The sequence below is a fragment of the Callithrix jacchus genome, chromosome 12, assembly GCF_049354715.1.
Source record: "Callithrix jacchus isolate 240 chromosome 12, calJac240_pri, whole genome shotgun sequence".
Lineage (NCBI taxonomy): Eukaryota > Metazoa > Chordata > Mammalia > Primates > Cebidae > Callithrix > Callithrix jacchus.
In genome coordinates this window covers 89,195,439-89,212,445 of record NC_133513.1, presented here as the reverse complement: position 1 = coordinate 89,212,445, position 17,007 = coordinate 89,195,439, and the positions used below count along the sequence as shown (strand labels likewise).

Here is a 17,007-nt window from a genome sequence, read left to right as displayed (position 1 = left end):
GAAAGGCTTTAAGGATGAAAATCTTACCATGCCCTCCCATGGCACATCAAAAGGGCTCAAACTCACTCCATCCTTAGCCCCTTTTGGGGTCACTCCGTGGTTTACGTTGCTCCAGCCAACCGGCCTCCTTCCGGTTCTGCGAGTGCACCAAGCTTGCAGAGGTTAGCATTTGCCGTGGCTGCTGCCTGGGACTCTGCTTCCTCAACCCTTCACATGTCTGCCTGCTTCTCATCTTTCATTCACAGCTTCAGTACCATCTACCAGAGTCATCTAAAGCAACGGCCTCCTCTGTCATTTGAATCGCTCTCTCCTTACACTCCTGTTTGCTCCTCTCACAGTGGTTTTCATTTCAATGGACAAATTATTGATTTAATTCTATTGTTTTATTGGCAACTCACTCACCACTTTAAAGAGGCAAATCCCTAACAGAGAAATCATAAGTCACAAAGCAGCCCATGTCCGTGGCTTCCTCCAGGTCTAGAGAGCTTCCCACCCAAAATGCAAAAACAGAGAGGGGATGAGGTCAAACTCACACCAGGGAGCTTGTTGTCCAGTGAGTGCAGCACCTTGCAGCAACTGGAGCCCACAGCAGTGCGACTCCTGCAGCAGAATGGGCCCCCACCCCTCCTCCAGGCATCCTGGACGTCCATGCTGCTGGATGGTTAGCGGATGCCTGTCAGCTGAGGATGGAGTGGCCAGCCTCAGCCTTGTGTAACCCATTGTTTCCAAAGAGCTGCAGTCTACAGAAGCCCCCAAGCTCTCAGGCCAGCTGTGGCTTCTTTGCTGAGAAGGAGGTATAGCCAAGAAAGCAGCCTGAAAAATAAGGACAGAAAATCAAGGTAAAGAGGATGGGTGAACAAGGCCATACACGGTGGCCATGGACCAGCAGCCCATCTTTCCTGAGGGATGGACTGAGGGCTTGGCTACTCCCCTGACCATAAATGGCTTGGCCAGGGTCCTCTAGGAGCCACCTCTCAGCCTGCCTCTGCAGCTCTCTCAGCTAACTGTTGCTACAAATGAAAGACGCAAGCCAATAACGCCAGTGAGAAAGGAACTTGCCAAGGGCAGCGTACGAAGAAGGTTCTTGGGAGGCTGTCAGAAATGGTGAGTGAGAGCTGGCATCTCTTCTCAATCGAACTTTCATTTTTCTCTGTAAAAACAATTCCCAGGCTTCTAAAGCTCAAGTCTCCTAATTCAATTAAGTGTACACTGAAGTAAAGGAACTTGATTTTAAATTATTTTCCTATATGCAAAATACTAATCATTTTTAAAACTTCTCACCTAATATTTGCTGATCTTGTCTGTCTTTCATTTTGATATTAAGGTTTTGTTTTTAAACCCCCACATACAAGGGTACAGAGTAGATGTTTCATCTGTGTTCACTTTCTAGCTGAAGCAATGCATCTGATCAATGATTTTATGTCTTACTTGTTTAATCTGGCTTTTGCTACATTGTCAATAACATGATGGTTATCATTGATCAGAAACTTACCACCTTTCTTGTTTACTTGTGATACATGTTTGGTTGCGACTCAATCAAATAAAGTTTGCTAAGTTCGAAGAGAAAGCAGAATAGGGTTCTGTGATTTCTTTACCAAAGAATTACAGAAACAGCCCTAGGTGTCCATCAATGGATGAATGGATAAAAGGACTGTGGTATATATGTATATATACAACCGAATATTCACTTTAGAATAGGAGGAGACCCTGTCATTTGCCATGTTTGTCCTATTTGGACCTGGAGGGCGTTATGCTAAGCGAAATAAGCCAGACACAAAAAGAAAAATATTGCATAATCTCACTTTCTTGTGGAATCTTTTTTTTTTTCTAACAAAAAGGATTATTAAAAGGAGTAGAACTCGGTCTTTGGAGTTAGGAAGATCTGTGATCTAATCTGATCTCTCCCACATATAAGCTGGTGAACAAAAACCTATCTTGTTCTCAGTTTCCACGGCTATAACAAAGGAATAATAGGCGCCCCTTACGGGGAAGTTGTGAGGACAGGGTCTTAAAACCTGCACCCCCTCAATAGCAGTAAGTTTTTATGCTGTCTCTTCCTCCTCCTCCTTCCTCTCACAAACTGCACACTTATAATGAAGGACCTTCAGCCACTGAGATCCCAAAGTGCCTTCAGAATCATTGTGTAGATATTGCATAGTGCTCAGACTAGCAATAAGCAGTAAGTGCATTGCATCAAATTCTAGTACTTTGACTATTGCTAACTCATACTTGCAATTCCATCCCACAAGAATTTTCCTATCCCGTGCTCTGTGCTGGCCAGGCCGTGAAGAATATGCTACCACGTGATCCCTAAAACACATAGGGTGTTTTACAGTTTGGGAGAAAGGAGCTGCCACAGATGGCATTACGATATTCTCTTGGGACTTCTCTTGGGAAGTGGGCAAGGCAAGTTAATAGTATCCCATTTTAAGAATGGGAAACCTGAGCCTGGGAGAATAGATTTGTTATGAGGAAATGGAGACCAGAGAGTTTGAGTGACTTATCCAAGACCACGCAGCCCCTATGTGGCTAAATCTGGACTCGAATTTAGATCGGGTGGCTCCAAGCCCAGGGTTGCCTCACCCGACTCAGCTGTGTCTCTGAAGGGCACTGCATCAGACTCTTCCCCACCCCTATTTGTGCATTGTTTATCTCTCCATGAGAGCACTGTACTGTGTTTCTACAAAATATGAGTGTCTTTCTAAAATTGGCCTAAATCTCCGTCATCCAAATGTTGATAAACAACGCATGCAATGGCCCACTTGTTGCTGTACCCCCTCTTCTGGTGTCCTCCCAAAGGAAGCTTTGTCTTGGGGCTGCTGACATCAGGGCCCAGTGCCCACTGATGAGATAAGGCGCTGGGCAGCTGCATTCAGTGCAGTGACCATCAACTGTCCTTGCCGCACCTGTTGGTTTGGTGCTAGCACAAAGGGCAGTGGTTAGGTTCCTGAGCAAGTGGACCTTGACCTAAGAGGCCCAGACGTCCCTGTGTTCCAGCATCATCCCAGAAGCAGAGGTGCACAGTGCTGTGAGCCTGGGTGTTCTGATTCATCCACAGAGACGTTCGAAGTTACTTAGAATCCTTGTAGAGTGGTAGAAAGAGGTTGTCACCAGAACACTCAGGTTCTCGTGTCAGCTAAGTAGTTGTTTGGACTTGGGAAACCTGTTCAAATTCTTTAGGCTTGGTTTATTCTCTATAAAATGTGGTTGTCCTATTGCCAAGAGGCAGAGAAGTGGGCAGAGTCACCACTGAAGCATGCTAGCTGAGCAGGGCCACCTTAATTGAAGGACATAATTTTGGGGCAAAAGCTAGGGGACTTACACCTTTTAGGTGCTTAAAACACTTTTAGTTCACAAAAGATTTTCTTGTTCATTAACCCATCTGAATTCCAACGCATCAGTAAGTTAGCTGAAATAGGCGTTTCATCAGTTTGCTTATATTGGGACAAGCTCCTCTGTTACCATCTTTCGGGTTGGGGTTGATTCACATAGACGTAGCCCATTGGTCAGTTTTGAGACATAAGCTCTAGCTGTTCTCATTTGTCCATAAGGTGATTTCGGATGAGTCCCTGGGTTTCGGTTTCCTGTGCTGTAAAAGGGGGGTTTTGAGGGAGATGATCTTTCAGATAATTCAGGTGTGAAACATGATTGTTTTGGATTCTTTAATCCTTCACAACATTCCTACTGTTGGATAACATTTACTTTTAAAACTTAGCAAATGCATTGTTTCTAGAATGACAGTACCTGGTCTTGGGAGGCTGGGAAGATGGGGAGCTATAGCATAGGCCAAGCCCAGGGGAATCTCTGGGGGTCAGGGAGGCCGAAGGAGGGCCCAGCCAGGAGGCATTAATCCAGGGTGACTGGACCCAAAGGGCTGAGAGTCCAGAAAGTGGGAACAAGACCACTTCCACCAAGGGAAATGGGAAAAGGTGTCACCGGGTCAGAGCAGGTCCACCCATCTTTCTAATCCAGGTAGGGAAGGGACTTGGTGGAGAGCAGCCTAGAAAGGCTGGAGTAACAGGGGCTGGGGACAGGGAGGAGAAGGAGCCACCTGAGGCCCTGGGCAGGCTATTTGGTGCTCCACTGAGACCACGATCTTTGCATTTGGACTCCATATTTGTGGGAGAGGTGAGACCAGCTACTGAGTGAGGGGAGGAAAGAGAACTGCTCGCTGCTCCTCTGTCCTTCTGGCCACTTCAGCTCCAGCAGCCTAGAACCTCTGCCTCAGACACCGTAAAAACAGAAGCCTTGCCTTTCCCAGGTAAGGATCAGGTATTGTTAGACCATGCCCTTTGGTGAGGGTCTTACCTTCTACTCCAAGGAGAAAACACAAAATACTTCTTTTTTTGTTTTTTGAGACAGATTCTTTGTTGGCCAGGCTGGAGTGCAGTACACGTGGCTTACTGAAACCTCTGTCTCATGGCTTCAGGTGATTATCCTGCCTCAGCCTTCTGAGTAGCTGGGATTACAGGCATGCACCACTATGCCCAGCTAATTTTTGCATTAGAGACAGGGTTTCACCATGTTAGCCAGGCTGGTCTCAAACTCCTGACCTCAGGTAATCTGACCACCTTGGCCTTCCAAAGTGCTGGGATGACAGGTGTGAGCCACTGAGCCCAGCCCCAAAGTACATCTAAATTCACCGTTTTTCTCTCTCAAAGGAGTTCTAAGGGAATAAACATAATTTTAGCACTTTGCTGAATTTCTAGTAACGTTTTTGCTGCCCTTGTGAATGGGACCCCTCAGGCAATAGCCTTGCCGGCTGCCTCTTCATCTGGTTCTGGTTGTGGACTTGGTTTGGGAATGGGGGTGGCAAATGACTTGATGCTGAGGGAGGAACTCACCATAGGCTTCTTTCCTCCCCTCCTCATTTTGGGGCCAAGGCTGGGCATGAAGATGGGTGCTGGCTGAATCTGTAGGATCAATGACCTCTCGGAGTCCACCAGGGTCAGTGAGTTTGGAGCTTACTGACTGTCCCTGGGAGCTTTAATGTTTCCTTCTATCTTGCAGGGTTTTTCACTGAACTTCACCCTGCCGGCAAACACAGTAAGTATAACGGCCCCATTCACCAGGCAAGGCAGCGAAGGCCAGTGCAGAATTTACAGAAGCCCTCCAGTATGCACATAAACCTCACACACGATGATAAGTCACACAGACTTTCCAAATGCACTCAGGAATAGTTGAGAGATGCTGAGAAAGTTTATTTCCGTTGTAAAACTTATATACATGTTGAAAAGGAAAATGGGAAAACAACAACAACAACAAAACATCTAAACTCTCATCAGCAGAAAACTGATGTAACCCCTTCCTGTCCTGTTTGGCTTTACGTAGATTTTGACTTCTGTTGCCTTTATCCGATTGTTTTCTTACTCTACATATAATTTTATATCCAAATATCTTCCACCAGTCTTTATAACCATAATAGTTATATGGTTGATCATATAATCATATGATCATATTATGCTTGCATATTTCTTCAAGTTAATTATTCCTTTAATTGATTATCATTAGGAATAACTTTGTGATACGCAGCATTATAGATAATCTTTATCTGCATTTAAGATAATTTCCTTGTATGTATTCTAAAAGGGGAATGATTAAGTCAACAAGAGTGAACGTTTTATGGCTCTGGATTATGGTGTTCAATTGCAAGTCAGAATTGTGGGTTTCAGTTGTGGGTGGTAGAGTTTCAATCCACAGTTGATCCTCCATCTTGTTTGCACATTGCGTATAGATAACACTCACAGCCAGGGTTGCTATCTGATCAGTAGTGCTGCTATGGTTGAGCAAGGCATTTTCTGCTTCAGAAAATGGTTATTCAAAGAGAATAAACTGAATCTTAGAAGTAAGAGGATTCCTAAGCCAGTGTTCATTTTACTGCAACATGGGGACATAGTTCTAGAGAGTAGCATAAAATTAGAACCTTGTGACTTATTCCTGGACCTGTGGTGCCTATTGCTGTCTGCCCAGACATCTGTGAACTGAAAACCCTGGTACCTGCTCCAGCCCCTGGTCGGGGGCACTTCTGAACCTCTCCAACTTGCTCTGCTTCCCTGCTTCAGCCTCTGCCTGTTGACTTCAGGCAGATTCTCTGATTCTTCCTCTCTTTCCTGTCAAAACCTTTTCCTTCAATCACTGCTGGGACTTTCCCCTGCCTGCTGGAACCCAGCAGGTCCACAGAGACCCCAGGTTCAGTGTTATCCCAGCTTGGCCCATCACATCAAGAGAATGCAGAGAAGAAGCCATTTCTTGGGAAGTGGGGGTGAGTGGGGTGGAAAAGGGCCCTTATGGGGCCAGTCATCACCCTTTGGAGTACTTCCTTGGTTACCAGTTCATTTCTCTGAGAACTGAGTACTGGAGTACATTTCTCTGGAGTACTTTCTTGGTTACCAGCTCATTTCTCTGAGAACTGAGTACTGGAGTACATTTCTCTGGAGTACTTTCTTGGTTACCAGCTCATTTCTCTGAGAACTGAGTACTGGAGTACATTTCTCTGGAGTACTTTCTTGGTTAACAGCTCATTTCTCTTCACCCCTTTGAACCCATGTAGAGCAACCAACCATCTTGCTTTGCCTGGTATTTTCTGTTTTTAGCACTGTAAGTCTTGCCTCCTGGGCAGCCTCTCTGAACAATGGGGATGGTAGGTCATCCTGCCTGGAAGTTACATTTCTACCACATAACCCTTCCACATCAGTGCGGCTGAGTACCTGGGAATGCCAATGCCCTGGGAAGTGAGACAGAGGTGGGCACCTGGAGCCCTCTCTGCAGGGAGTTTGGAACAGGGCTCCCTGCCCGTCAGTCCCTGCTGAGGACTGAAATGTCAAGTTCAGTTTGTCAGTTCAGTCCATACTAAACTGTCAAGTATTAAAAATGGGGTTGAGACACTGCATTAGGCCATGGGGGCCATGTAGCACAGTGGTTAACGGCATGGATCCCAGAGCCAGACTGCTTGGGGACCGCCACCTAGGGTTGTGTGATCTTACACAAGTTACTTCACTTCTCTGTGCCTCGCTCCTCTCATCTGTAAAATTAGATTATCATAGTCCCATTACTGTTCACTGGCAGTTGTATAGAATAAACGTCAATATGGGAAAAATTATTGAACAGCCCAGCACATCCTAAGTACTCCATGGCATTAGCTGGTAAATTAGCAGGAGTTTATGAGGACAGAAAAATCCAACTGGAGGGAAAGAGAGGAAGCAAACATCAGAGAAGACTACAGGCAGAGCCATGCTGCTCTGGAGTGAAGGAGAAATGAGGGTGTCTTCAGTTCTCACAAGTTCCCCACTCCCAGCTCCAGTCCCTGGAGAAACCATCTTCCCATCTGTCCTTGGGCTCTATGGGGGCACTCCCATGTTCTTAGAGTTGACACCTTCCTTTTATTTTGGTCAAAGCCACCCTATGTTTATTTCTACACTCTGAAGACAGGAAGCCTTACTTGAAACAAGGGCTGATTCTTCCTACGACCCTTAGAAACAGAACACATTAGGGAAATGCAGGATGAAAGTGATGTGGGGGTGCGGGTGAGGGAGACTGTGATTAGGTCAAAGTACAGCCATTTAAGTACGAGTGTCAGTGCTTGGTCTTCAAGTCCTTCTTTTGATGGGAGCTTTCTGGTAAAGAGGTGTGGGCTGGGAAGTCAAACACCCAAGTTCAGATTAGAGTTGTGACTATCTCTGAAACTTTGAACAAGTCCCATAACTTCTCTGAGATCCATTACATTTGTTTGTAAAATGGAGACAATAATTGTCAAAAGTCCAAGTCCCAGGACTCCAATATACACAATGAGATTGCTGAGAGTATTAAATAAATAACAGGTTTGAACAGAGCTTTGCAAAATTTAAACGGATGACAAGCGTTCACACTTCTGCTGCTTATTCGATCCTCTTAACGACCCTAGAGGCAGCTACTACTATCCGCATTGTGTAGATAAGACACACAGCTCCTTAGCTTGTGAGTGGAGAAATGGCTGTTCTATGGCTCTGCTTTTAATCCCACGGAATACCACTTAGTGTCATTTACATAGTTTCTCTTGTAGAATTTGTTCCTTTAGATTTCTTAAACAAGGTAAACTCTTGGCTGAAATATCTTATAAATGAGTGAAATGCAATAACCCCGCTTAAGAGGCGGACCAGAAACATGTAATGCATCCATTTCATGTGGAATTATCCCCAGGAGCATGGATATTTGACAACTTCCGCTATTTGCTTCATCACATACTTATTTGAAAACAAGTAAAACTACCTTAAAGAGCCTTGCTTCCACAATTATTTATGTGTTTCCCTTCTAGCAATGGGAACAAGGAGGCCCAAAGTGTGCTAGGTGTGCTGACTAGGGACAGGGGGAAGCCCTTTTGAGTTGTAAAATGTGTCATGGCACATCCACAGGGTGAGTAGTGAAGACATTGCCTGAGCTTCCTAATTCTTTTTTCCTTGTAGCCAAATCTTCCTGCAATTCTTAGCTGGGAAGCAATCAAGTTAGGTTCTGTTTGGTAGTTGTTAACAGAAAGTTTAGCAAAGGGATTAAACTGTAGGCCTTATAGCCTAACCTTTGGCAGGTTGTCTTTCTTGTATGATGTGGATTCTACAGACTTTTTGTTCTTTTACAATGTATGTTCTCTTTCCATGCAGACTTCCTCTCCTGTTACAGGTGGGAAAGAAACGGTAACTATATCACTTAAATTTATAAAATTGGGATGATAGTTATGCTCCATCCATCTTGTGCATTTGTTTTGAGCTTTAAATTTTGATAGGTGAACTGTCACTAAGCATAGAACCTGGCTCAACAATTATTCTTGACCCTTTCAGCTCAAAAGTGAGGGAGAACATGTAAAATCACAGATGCATTTCACAAGGTGTTGAGCAAAAGAAGCCAGACCCAAAAGAGTGCACACCTTATATTTGCATCTGTATCATGCTGAAAAACAGACAAAACTACTCTACAGAGATAGGTTTCAGAACAGTGGTCATGCACAAGGAGGCTGGAAAGGATTTGAGGGGGCTCCTGGGATGCTGATAATGTTCTGTTTCTTGACGTGGGTGTTGGTTTTATGGGTATATCCCTCATGTGAAAAGTCATCCACTTACATATTTATGATTCATATACTTCTATTATTCTTTAATAAAATCAATTGCCCCCAAAAGTGAAGGGAATTCACTGTTTAATAAGAGTTGCACTTTTAAAGGGATTCTGCAGATTATCTTCAACATTTCCAGATAGTCTGCAAATCTGAAAACTTACATAACTAAAAGCATGACTATTTCCACTCCAATCAAAGCAAAATGGGAATTTGAAAATTAATTGCTTAATGCATTTAGTGCACATACATTTTTAAAAATTCATATTAAAATAATATGGTACGGTTGAGCGCAGTGGCTCATGCCTGTAATCCCAGCACTTTGGGAGGCTGAGGTGAGTGGATCACGAGGTCAGGAGTTAGAGACCAGCCTGGTCAACACAGTGAAACCCCATCTCTACTAAAAATTCAAACATTAGCCAGGTGTGGTGGCACGTGCATGTAGTTCCAGCTACTTGGGAGGCTGAGGCAGGAGAATCTTTTGAATCTGGGTGGCGGATGTTGCAGTGAGCCGAGACCGTGCCATTGCACTCTAGCCTGGACAACAGAGCAAAATTTCATCTCAAAAAAAAGTGTGATATATAACAAAAGCTTTTATTTTTAGCCAAACAGGTGCAAATGGCATCTAATTGTTGCTCTGAATTGTATCTCAGTTTTTCCTTTGTTGAGGAGACATTTGTTTTTCTGTTCTAGAGAATACTTGTTCATATCCTTTGCCCATTTTTCTACTTGATCATCACCCTTTCCAAGAGATTTAAACTGTAAATTAAGTCCTATGAAAGTAAGTCATTTGTTATATATGTTACAAACATTTTTGCACAGTATATCATTGCCCTTTTGATTTTACATATGACGTTTATGATCCATGCAGTTTTTTTTTTATTTTTAATCTATTGAATGAAACATTCAATATTTATTCTTGAAGACTGTGAGCTTCCCCTGACCCTGTGCTTCTCATTCTGTGCCAGGACTGTGGGCCCTCTCTTGGATTAGCAGCAGGTATCCCATCCCTGGTGGCCACAGCCCTGCTGGTGGCTTTGCTACTTACTTTGATTCACCGAAGAAGAAGCAGCATTGAGGACATGGAGGTGATTATCAGCTTCTTTGGGTCCAGATGTGTAGGAAATTATCAGTATTTCAGTGAACTGGCTTTTGGACTAAGGGTCTCAGAATTCAGGGCCCATGTCTATTTCCTGAGGGCAGGATGGTGGAAGTCTCTGGGCCGTAATTTCCATTGCAGACATGACATCAGGCACCAGACAGAGCTGATTTGTCATAAAACCTTCAGGTTAGCTGAGGAATTCCTGGCAAGGATGGTATTTGGGTTAACAAAAAGTGGCAGTGGAGAGGGATGTCTGTTGCCATGGCAAACACGTCTGTACAGTGGATGTGCTTTCTAAAGTTGAGAAACAAAAGCGCACAAGCTTTACAAAGAGAGGATGGATATAACATTAATAAAGATAGGGTCAGGCACGGTGGCTCACGCCTTTAATCCCAGCACTTTGGGAGGCTGAGTCTGGTGGATCACTTGAGGTCAGCAGTTCAAGATAAGCCTGGCCAACATGGTGAAACCCTGACTCTACTAAAAAAATAAAAAATAAATATAATTCATTCATTTACTAATTTTTTTTTAAAAAAAGGAAAGATGGGAGACGAAGAGGAGTAGGGATCCAGAAGTGGCTCTATCTATCTTTGCCTTTTTCACACATCTGAACATGTATAATTCACGAGAGAATCCACATCCCCCCCATCCAATCCACCCCCTGCCAATGCCAGACTGTTCTGGGGACTGTGCTCAGAATTCAAAGGCTACCCAGACCCCTATTCAACAAGGTTCTGTGGTTGTGACACAACTGTGTAATGTGAACTCTGGGTTCTAATTCCATTCTCTATTTATTGACATTCATGGTTGTTACCATATATCTCATTGTATGTTAATGAAGAGATGGAAAATTGAGGTTCTAAACCTGGCTCTGCTACTTCATGGTTTATATGATCCTGGACAAGTGACTTAACATTTTATATGTCTTGGTTAGTTCAGCTCCAAAACAGGAGTCATAGACACTGCCCTCCCTATTTTAGGAGGTAGGGAAAGTTATAAGGATGAAATGAGATAATGGATGAGGAACATCTTTACATGTAAAAATGTGCTGACAAGCTGTAAATTTTAAACAGATTAAGCAGTACTGTGGTTAGTGGTTGTGTGGTTTAAGTATTAGTTTCTCAACATTTAGTACACTTTAAAATTATTTAGGAGGCTCAAAATTTTCAATCACCAAAGCCAATTAAATCAGCATTTCTGGATAACAAAGCTATAGCACTGATCTTGATAAAATAAAAACAACTTTTTAATTATAATTTCAAACATATACTAAAGTTGAGAGGATAGTATAGTGAACCCAATTATTAACTCATGGCTGATATTGTTTCATCTCTACTGTCACTTATTTCTGGATAAATCACAATGATATTTCTTAGTTTTGGTTTGGTTTGAGGGGGGATGTTATTAGATGCTTCTGTGTTTGTTTTGTTTGTTCTAACGTGCACTCAGATTTAAGAACCACTGATTTGAATCATAGTTATGGCCAAATGCTATGACCCTTCACTTCTTTCTCTTTCTTTCTCGCTCTCTTTTTCTTTTCTACCAATTCAGGAAAGTGACAGACCATGTGAAATTTCAGAAATTGATGACAATCCCAAGATGTCTGAGGTAAGAACCCTTGGTTATAATCACGCAGTAAACAAACTACATGTTTTAAAGCCTTTTATGTACAAAAGAAGCACAGTGTGAGCACATGTGGAAAGGAGATGACCGAGAGGAAGCTCAAGCACAAAGAAGGTTCTCAGTGCATTTTTATTAACTCAACAGAAATTCAAGCCTCACTTAATATTAGAAAATCCATTTAATATAATTTATTTTACTGACAAATTAAGATGGAAAACTCAAGTGATCATCTCAATAGGAGAAGAGAGTTCAAAAAAATTCAACAGTCACTTGTGATATGAACTCTCAGCAAACTAAAAATAGAATGGGAACTTCCTTGACTTGAAGAAGACGTCTTTTTAAAAAAATTACCTCAAACCTCATACCTAACAGCAAAATGTTGAAAGCATTCTCTTTAGATCAGAAATAAAACAAGCATGTTCACTAACACCACTTCTATTCAATATTGTACTTTAGATCCTAGTCAATGAAGTAGGATTTTCAAAAAATTAGAAAATAAAGACCGGGCGTGGTGGCTCATGCCTGTAATCCTAGCACTTTGGGAGGCTAAGGCAGGTGGATCATGTGAGGTCAGGAGTTCGAGACCAGTCTGGCTAACATGGTGAAATCCTATGTCTACTAAAAATATAAAAAATTAGCTGGATGTAGTAGCAGGTGCGTGTAATCCCAGCTACTTGGGAGGCTGAGGCAAGAGAATCATTCAAACCCAGGAGGGGGAGGTTGCAATGAGCCGAGATTGCACCATTGCACTCTTGGTGACAAGAGTGAGACTCTGTCTAAAAAAAAAAATTATTTGAATTAACGAGAAATTTTAATCAGCTTACTGGATACAAAACATACAAAAGTAATTTATGCTTTCAACAACAACAACAGTTAGAAAAGTGATTTTAAAAATTATCATTTGTGATGGTAATTGATAATAAAAATATGTAGAATGCTGAGGAATAAATCTAATAAAAATATGTAATACCTTTATGGAAAATAATAAAACTTTGGTTAAAAAAACTCATTAAATAATACCTAAATAAAGGGGGTTATATACCATGCTCCTGGTTAGAAAGCCTTAAAAACATAATGATGTCAAACACCATTGATTTATACAGCAAATGTAATTCCAATATAAATTCCAATACATTTTTTTCATGGAACTTAATGAGGTCCTTCTAAAATCTATATGAAATAAAGTAGAAAAAGTTAAAAAGAAACAATGAACAGAAAGGTAGAACAAACAGAAAGCAAATAGCCAGATGGTAGATATAAACCCAACCATATCAATGATCACATCAAATGTAAATGGTCTCGATACCCAAAGTAACAGAAAGAAACATTCAGATTGGCTATAACAACAAGATCCAACCATATGATGCCTACAAAATTCACTTTAAATATAAGTACACAAATAAATTAAAAGCTAAAAGGCCGGGCGTGGTGGCTCACACCTGTAATCCAAGCACTTTGGAGGCCAAGGTGGGCGGATCACCCGAGGTCGGGAGTTCAAGACCCAGCCTGACCAACATGGTGAAACCCCGTCTTCAAAAAAAAAAAAAAAAGCTAAAAGACAAAAAAGAAGATAATTTGTTAACAAAAAACAAAAGATAGTTGAGTGGCCTGAAAGCTCTCCCAAGGCAGTAAGATCAGGCAATCATGGATCTTTCCTCATTTGTTTTCTCTCTCAAGGACCATTGTCCTTCCTTGCCTATTGTCTAGTGTCTTGAAAACTATTGCTTCAAATGTTTTGTCTTGTTTTGGTTGTTTCAGGTGGGAGGGTAAATGTGGTTGCTGTTAGTCTATCTTGTGTGGAAGAGTTATCTGCTGTCGTTTTTAAAAAATCTATTTGTTTCCTTAAGAATCCTAGAAGATCGCCCACACATGAGAGGAATACCACGGGAGCACAAGAAGCCCACATATATGTGAAGACTGTAGCAGGAAGTGAGGAACCTGTGCGTGACCCTTACCGTCCTACAGTAGAAATGGAAAGAAGGAGGGGACTGTGGTGGCTTGTGCCCAGACTGAGCCTGGAATGAGGCAGCGCAGTCAAGGAGCAGACCTGGCACCGGAACAGGGTGGAAAGTCCTGGAGAGGCAAGAGGCCAAGCTGCTTCTTCAGCAATCCAATTTCATTTATAGATCTGGAACACTTTGGGGCTGATTTGTCTCTTTAGGAGACATCCCCAACATGGTTAATTCCAACTCTCAAATCTTGTGGTTTAGTTAGTACATGTAACTCACAAGATGGAATCGTTAGTTCCTGTTCCTGCTCCCATTGGGAATCTGCTTTTCTTTGTCATTTAGGAAAGGGGCTTGGTTTCTGAGTGTCTTGCCTACTCATCTCTTTTTTTTTTTTTTCCATATCCTTTTTCTCAAAAAAGCCATTGGACCTGACTTCCATGGAAGTGTTGCCAAGGTCAGCCTGGTGTAAGCTGGGATATAAATGAAACTTATGCAGGATGTGTGAGAGGAAGCAGTTACTTGTTTCTGAATATCTCAAGGTAGAAATCGTGTGGAGCCACACATCCCATGATCACAGGGAAGCACATGGCTTAGTCATGTCATATAGCGTGGAAAGAATATGGACTCTTAAATCAGACCTACCACTGAGCAGTTGTATGACTTTGGAGAAGTCATTAAACATTTCTAAGCCTCACTTTTTGCTTTTTTAAAGGAGGGGAAATATTATTTGCCTCATGTCATAATTGAAAAGGTTAAATAAGACATAAAGGGAAGTGTCTGCTACTTAGTTGTCAAAGTGTTAGTTCTCTCTCTCTCCTTCCTTACTACTACCTCTTCCCAAATTCCTTGCCTGTTAAAATAGCTAATCACCAGCATCTGTTCCCCATAGTCACAGGGTCACACAAGGGGACAGTTAAGGCAAACTTTCCCTGTGGCCTGTAATCCAAATTGTTATGTAAAGATGATCTTGGGTGTTGTGCTGGTAGTATGTGAATCTTCCAGCCTAGGTGTGATCCTGTCCTCATATGAATCAGGAAAAGCCAGGTTCTTACAAGTTCCAAATTCCAAATACAGAGACTGGTGGTTTTACATTTAACCTTAAAGATGTTAATGTTGATGGAAATTCATGTTTCATATTAAAACAACACTTTTTCTTTACAATAAAGCATTTTGCTTAATTTTTGAAGTAAGACATTATGGTAGCTCTGATGGCAGTTCCTCAAATAACTTTAACTTTTATGCTTTAAGGATAGTTGTTAAAGTTATGGTTTATTTTATTTTATTTTTTTAAAGGATTCAGATTAAACAAGACCCTTAAGCCCATGCATAGCATTGCCACTTCAGCTTGCTGAGGACTCTCTCCAAGAAGGCCAAATGGAAAAGGAGAAGCCACCTCAAGTGAAGTTGGCCCATTGAGCCTACTGGGCCAGGTTGCCCTGTTTTGTGTGGATGACTCCAGGATAGGCCACCCTTCAGCTTTCTCTTACCCACTAACTCTTCTTCCCATTTTCCAATCCCTTGCAAGCCTTTTTGTTGTTTGTTTTTCTGTACTCTTCTTCTGCTCTCAATATGAATTTCACTTCCTTTGTGACTTAGGGCAGACTTCCTTCCAGCATGTGTCAGGTACTCTACCTCCCACCTGGCCTAGGAGACACATCATTCATTGCTCCTACTTGTGTCTGTAATCAGAGCGTATTTAAGGAGAGCAGTTCTGCCATGGACTCTGTGTGTGTGTGTGTTGAAAGTAAAGATGGGAGAAGGAAGGCAGCAAGAGTTTCTCCAAGACATTATTAGAAATAAGGGCTGTATCTTCTCTGTGGGAATGGAGAAAAGGCCCAAGTCCTTGGACTATCATGGGGAAAAGCCGTTTGGCAGAAAGAGAAATCAAGAGGACCCAAGCGGATAGAGACAGGATCACAGGAATGGGCTAAGGAGAAATGTGCCTGCCATCCATCCAGCTTGGGACAGGCTTTCACTTTCAATCTCATGAGGAGGCAGCCTGGTTCCCATATGTATAGCCCTTGCCCTTGAGCAGGCCAGGCCTCCACGTGGGAAAGCCTGGGTCCAGGGCATCTTAGGTTCACCCACCAGTATCATGAGCCACACAGATATCCTAGAAAATATTCCTTTCTCACACAGGGCTTCTGATTGCTCAGAAACGTGGTCCTCTTCCCTGAATAACCAAGACCATGTTCTTTAAACCCAGTCTCTGCCACATGCCAACCTGCTCTTCAAAGCCCCTTTTGAAACTCAGTTTTGTGCCACGTCTTCTGGATCTAGCTATCCTGAACAAGCAGACTTAGCCGTTTTTAAACAGACGTGTCCAGCAATCTTGGTGCTTGTACTTCTCTTAACCTGTCATGAAAGACCTTGGATTTACTGAGAACTCCGCTGTGGTCTTGGCTTTGATATTCGTAGGTGTCAGCCCTAGGCCGACTGTTGATCATCCAGAGCCTCAGTTCTGCACTTGTAAAGTGGAGACAGCAGTTATCCTCCTAGCTCATGGGGTGGTTGTGAAGCTGAATTGAAATATGCATGTGAACAAGCCATGTAGCTATAAAGTGAGGGATGATTGTATTTTGGATCACTTATTTTAATTCTACTTATAATTCATGGCTTAGAATCTTTATTTAAAAATTGTTTCTATTAAACTAGAAAGGGTCAGTTTCTGTCATTTCTGCGTAATACACAAGAACATATGTTGGGATGAAGTGAAAAGTAAAATGGCCGCTCTTATGAACCTACAAAATGTTTGTGGCTTTTCTTTGCCTATATTATAGAGCACTGGCACTGTCCGTGGAACCAAGATTATCCCAGGGATATTCCTGATATTGGCACTTTCTCTGCCAGGCTAGAGGACGTTTGGTCTTTCATGGAGGGCAGTCCCGTGTGGTGAGCAAAATAAGACCCAAAGTCAGAAGCTCCACTTCCCCAACCCAGGGCTGCTGCTACACTAAGGGTGACCTTAGGCAGGCTGCACAATGTGTGTGGGTCTCATTTCCTCCTGTATCATCTGGTGTTTGAATTGGTTTGTCTCTAAAGTTACATCCATCCGGTCCAAACATTCTACTTTGATTTTCCCCAAACCCTGCAAAGCACTCCTTCTGCCTGCCTGTTCCTTACTTCCACAAGCATAGCCGTCTATACCCTCTACGATTCTTCTCAGTTCCTGACCTTGATGGTGGAGAGAGATACTTCTTATTTTGCCAAGAAGTAACGATTATTAGCTTTGCTTAAGGCATTTCTCCCTGCAACAT

General features: G+C 42.5%; 1 protein-coding gene across 3 annotated transcripts; it reads left to right on the top strand.

Annotated features, from left to right (window-relative positions):
- Nucleotides 1-1,041: 1,041 nt before the first annotated feature.
- OPALIN (oligodendrocytic myelin paranodal and inner loop protein) lies at nt 1,042-16,499 on the top strand. Of its 3 annotated transcripts, XM_054243178.2 has the most exons (7): nt 1,042-1,104; nt 4,127-4,261; nt 5,011-5,046; nt 8,631-8,663; nt 10,045-10,164; nt 11,730-11,786; nt 13,649-16,499. In XM_054243178.2, the coding sequence occupies exons 5-7, from the start codon at nt 10,159-10,161 to the stop codon at nt 13,823-13,825; spliced, it is 240 nt and encodes a 79-aa protein (XP_054099153.1). In that variant the 5' UTR covers nt 1,042-1,104; nt 4,127-4,261; nt 5,011-5,046; nt 8,631-8,663; nt 10,045-10,158; the 3' UTR covers nt 13,826-16,499. The 3 variants fall into 3 exon arrangements, with proteins under 3 accessions (XP_054099153.1, XP_035124513.1, XP_035124516.1); XM_035268622.3 differs by lacking the exon at nt 4,127-4,261; XM_035268625.3 differs by lacking the exons at nt 4,127-4,261; nt 5,011-5,046; nt 8,631-8,663; nt 10,045-10,164.
- The last annotated feature ends 508 nt before the right edge of the window (nt 16,500-17,007 follow it).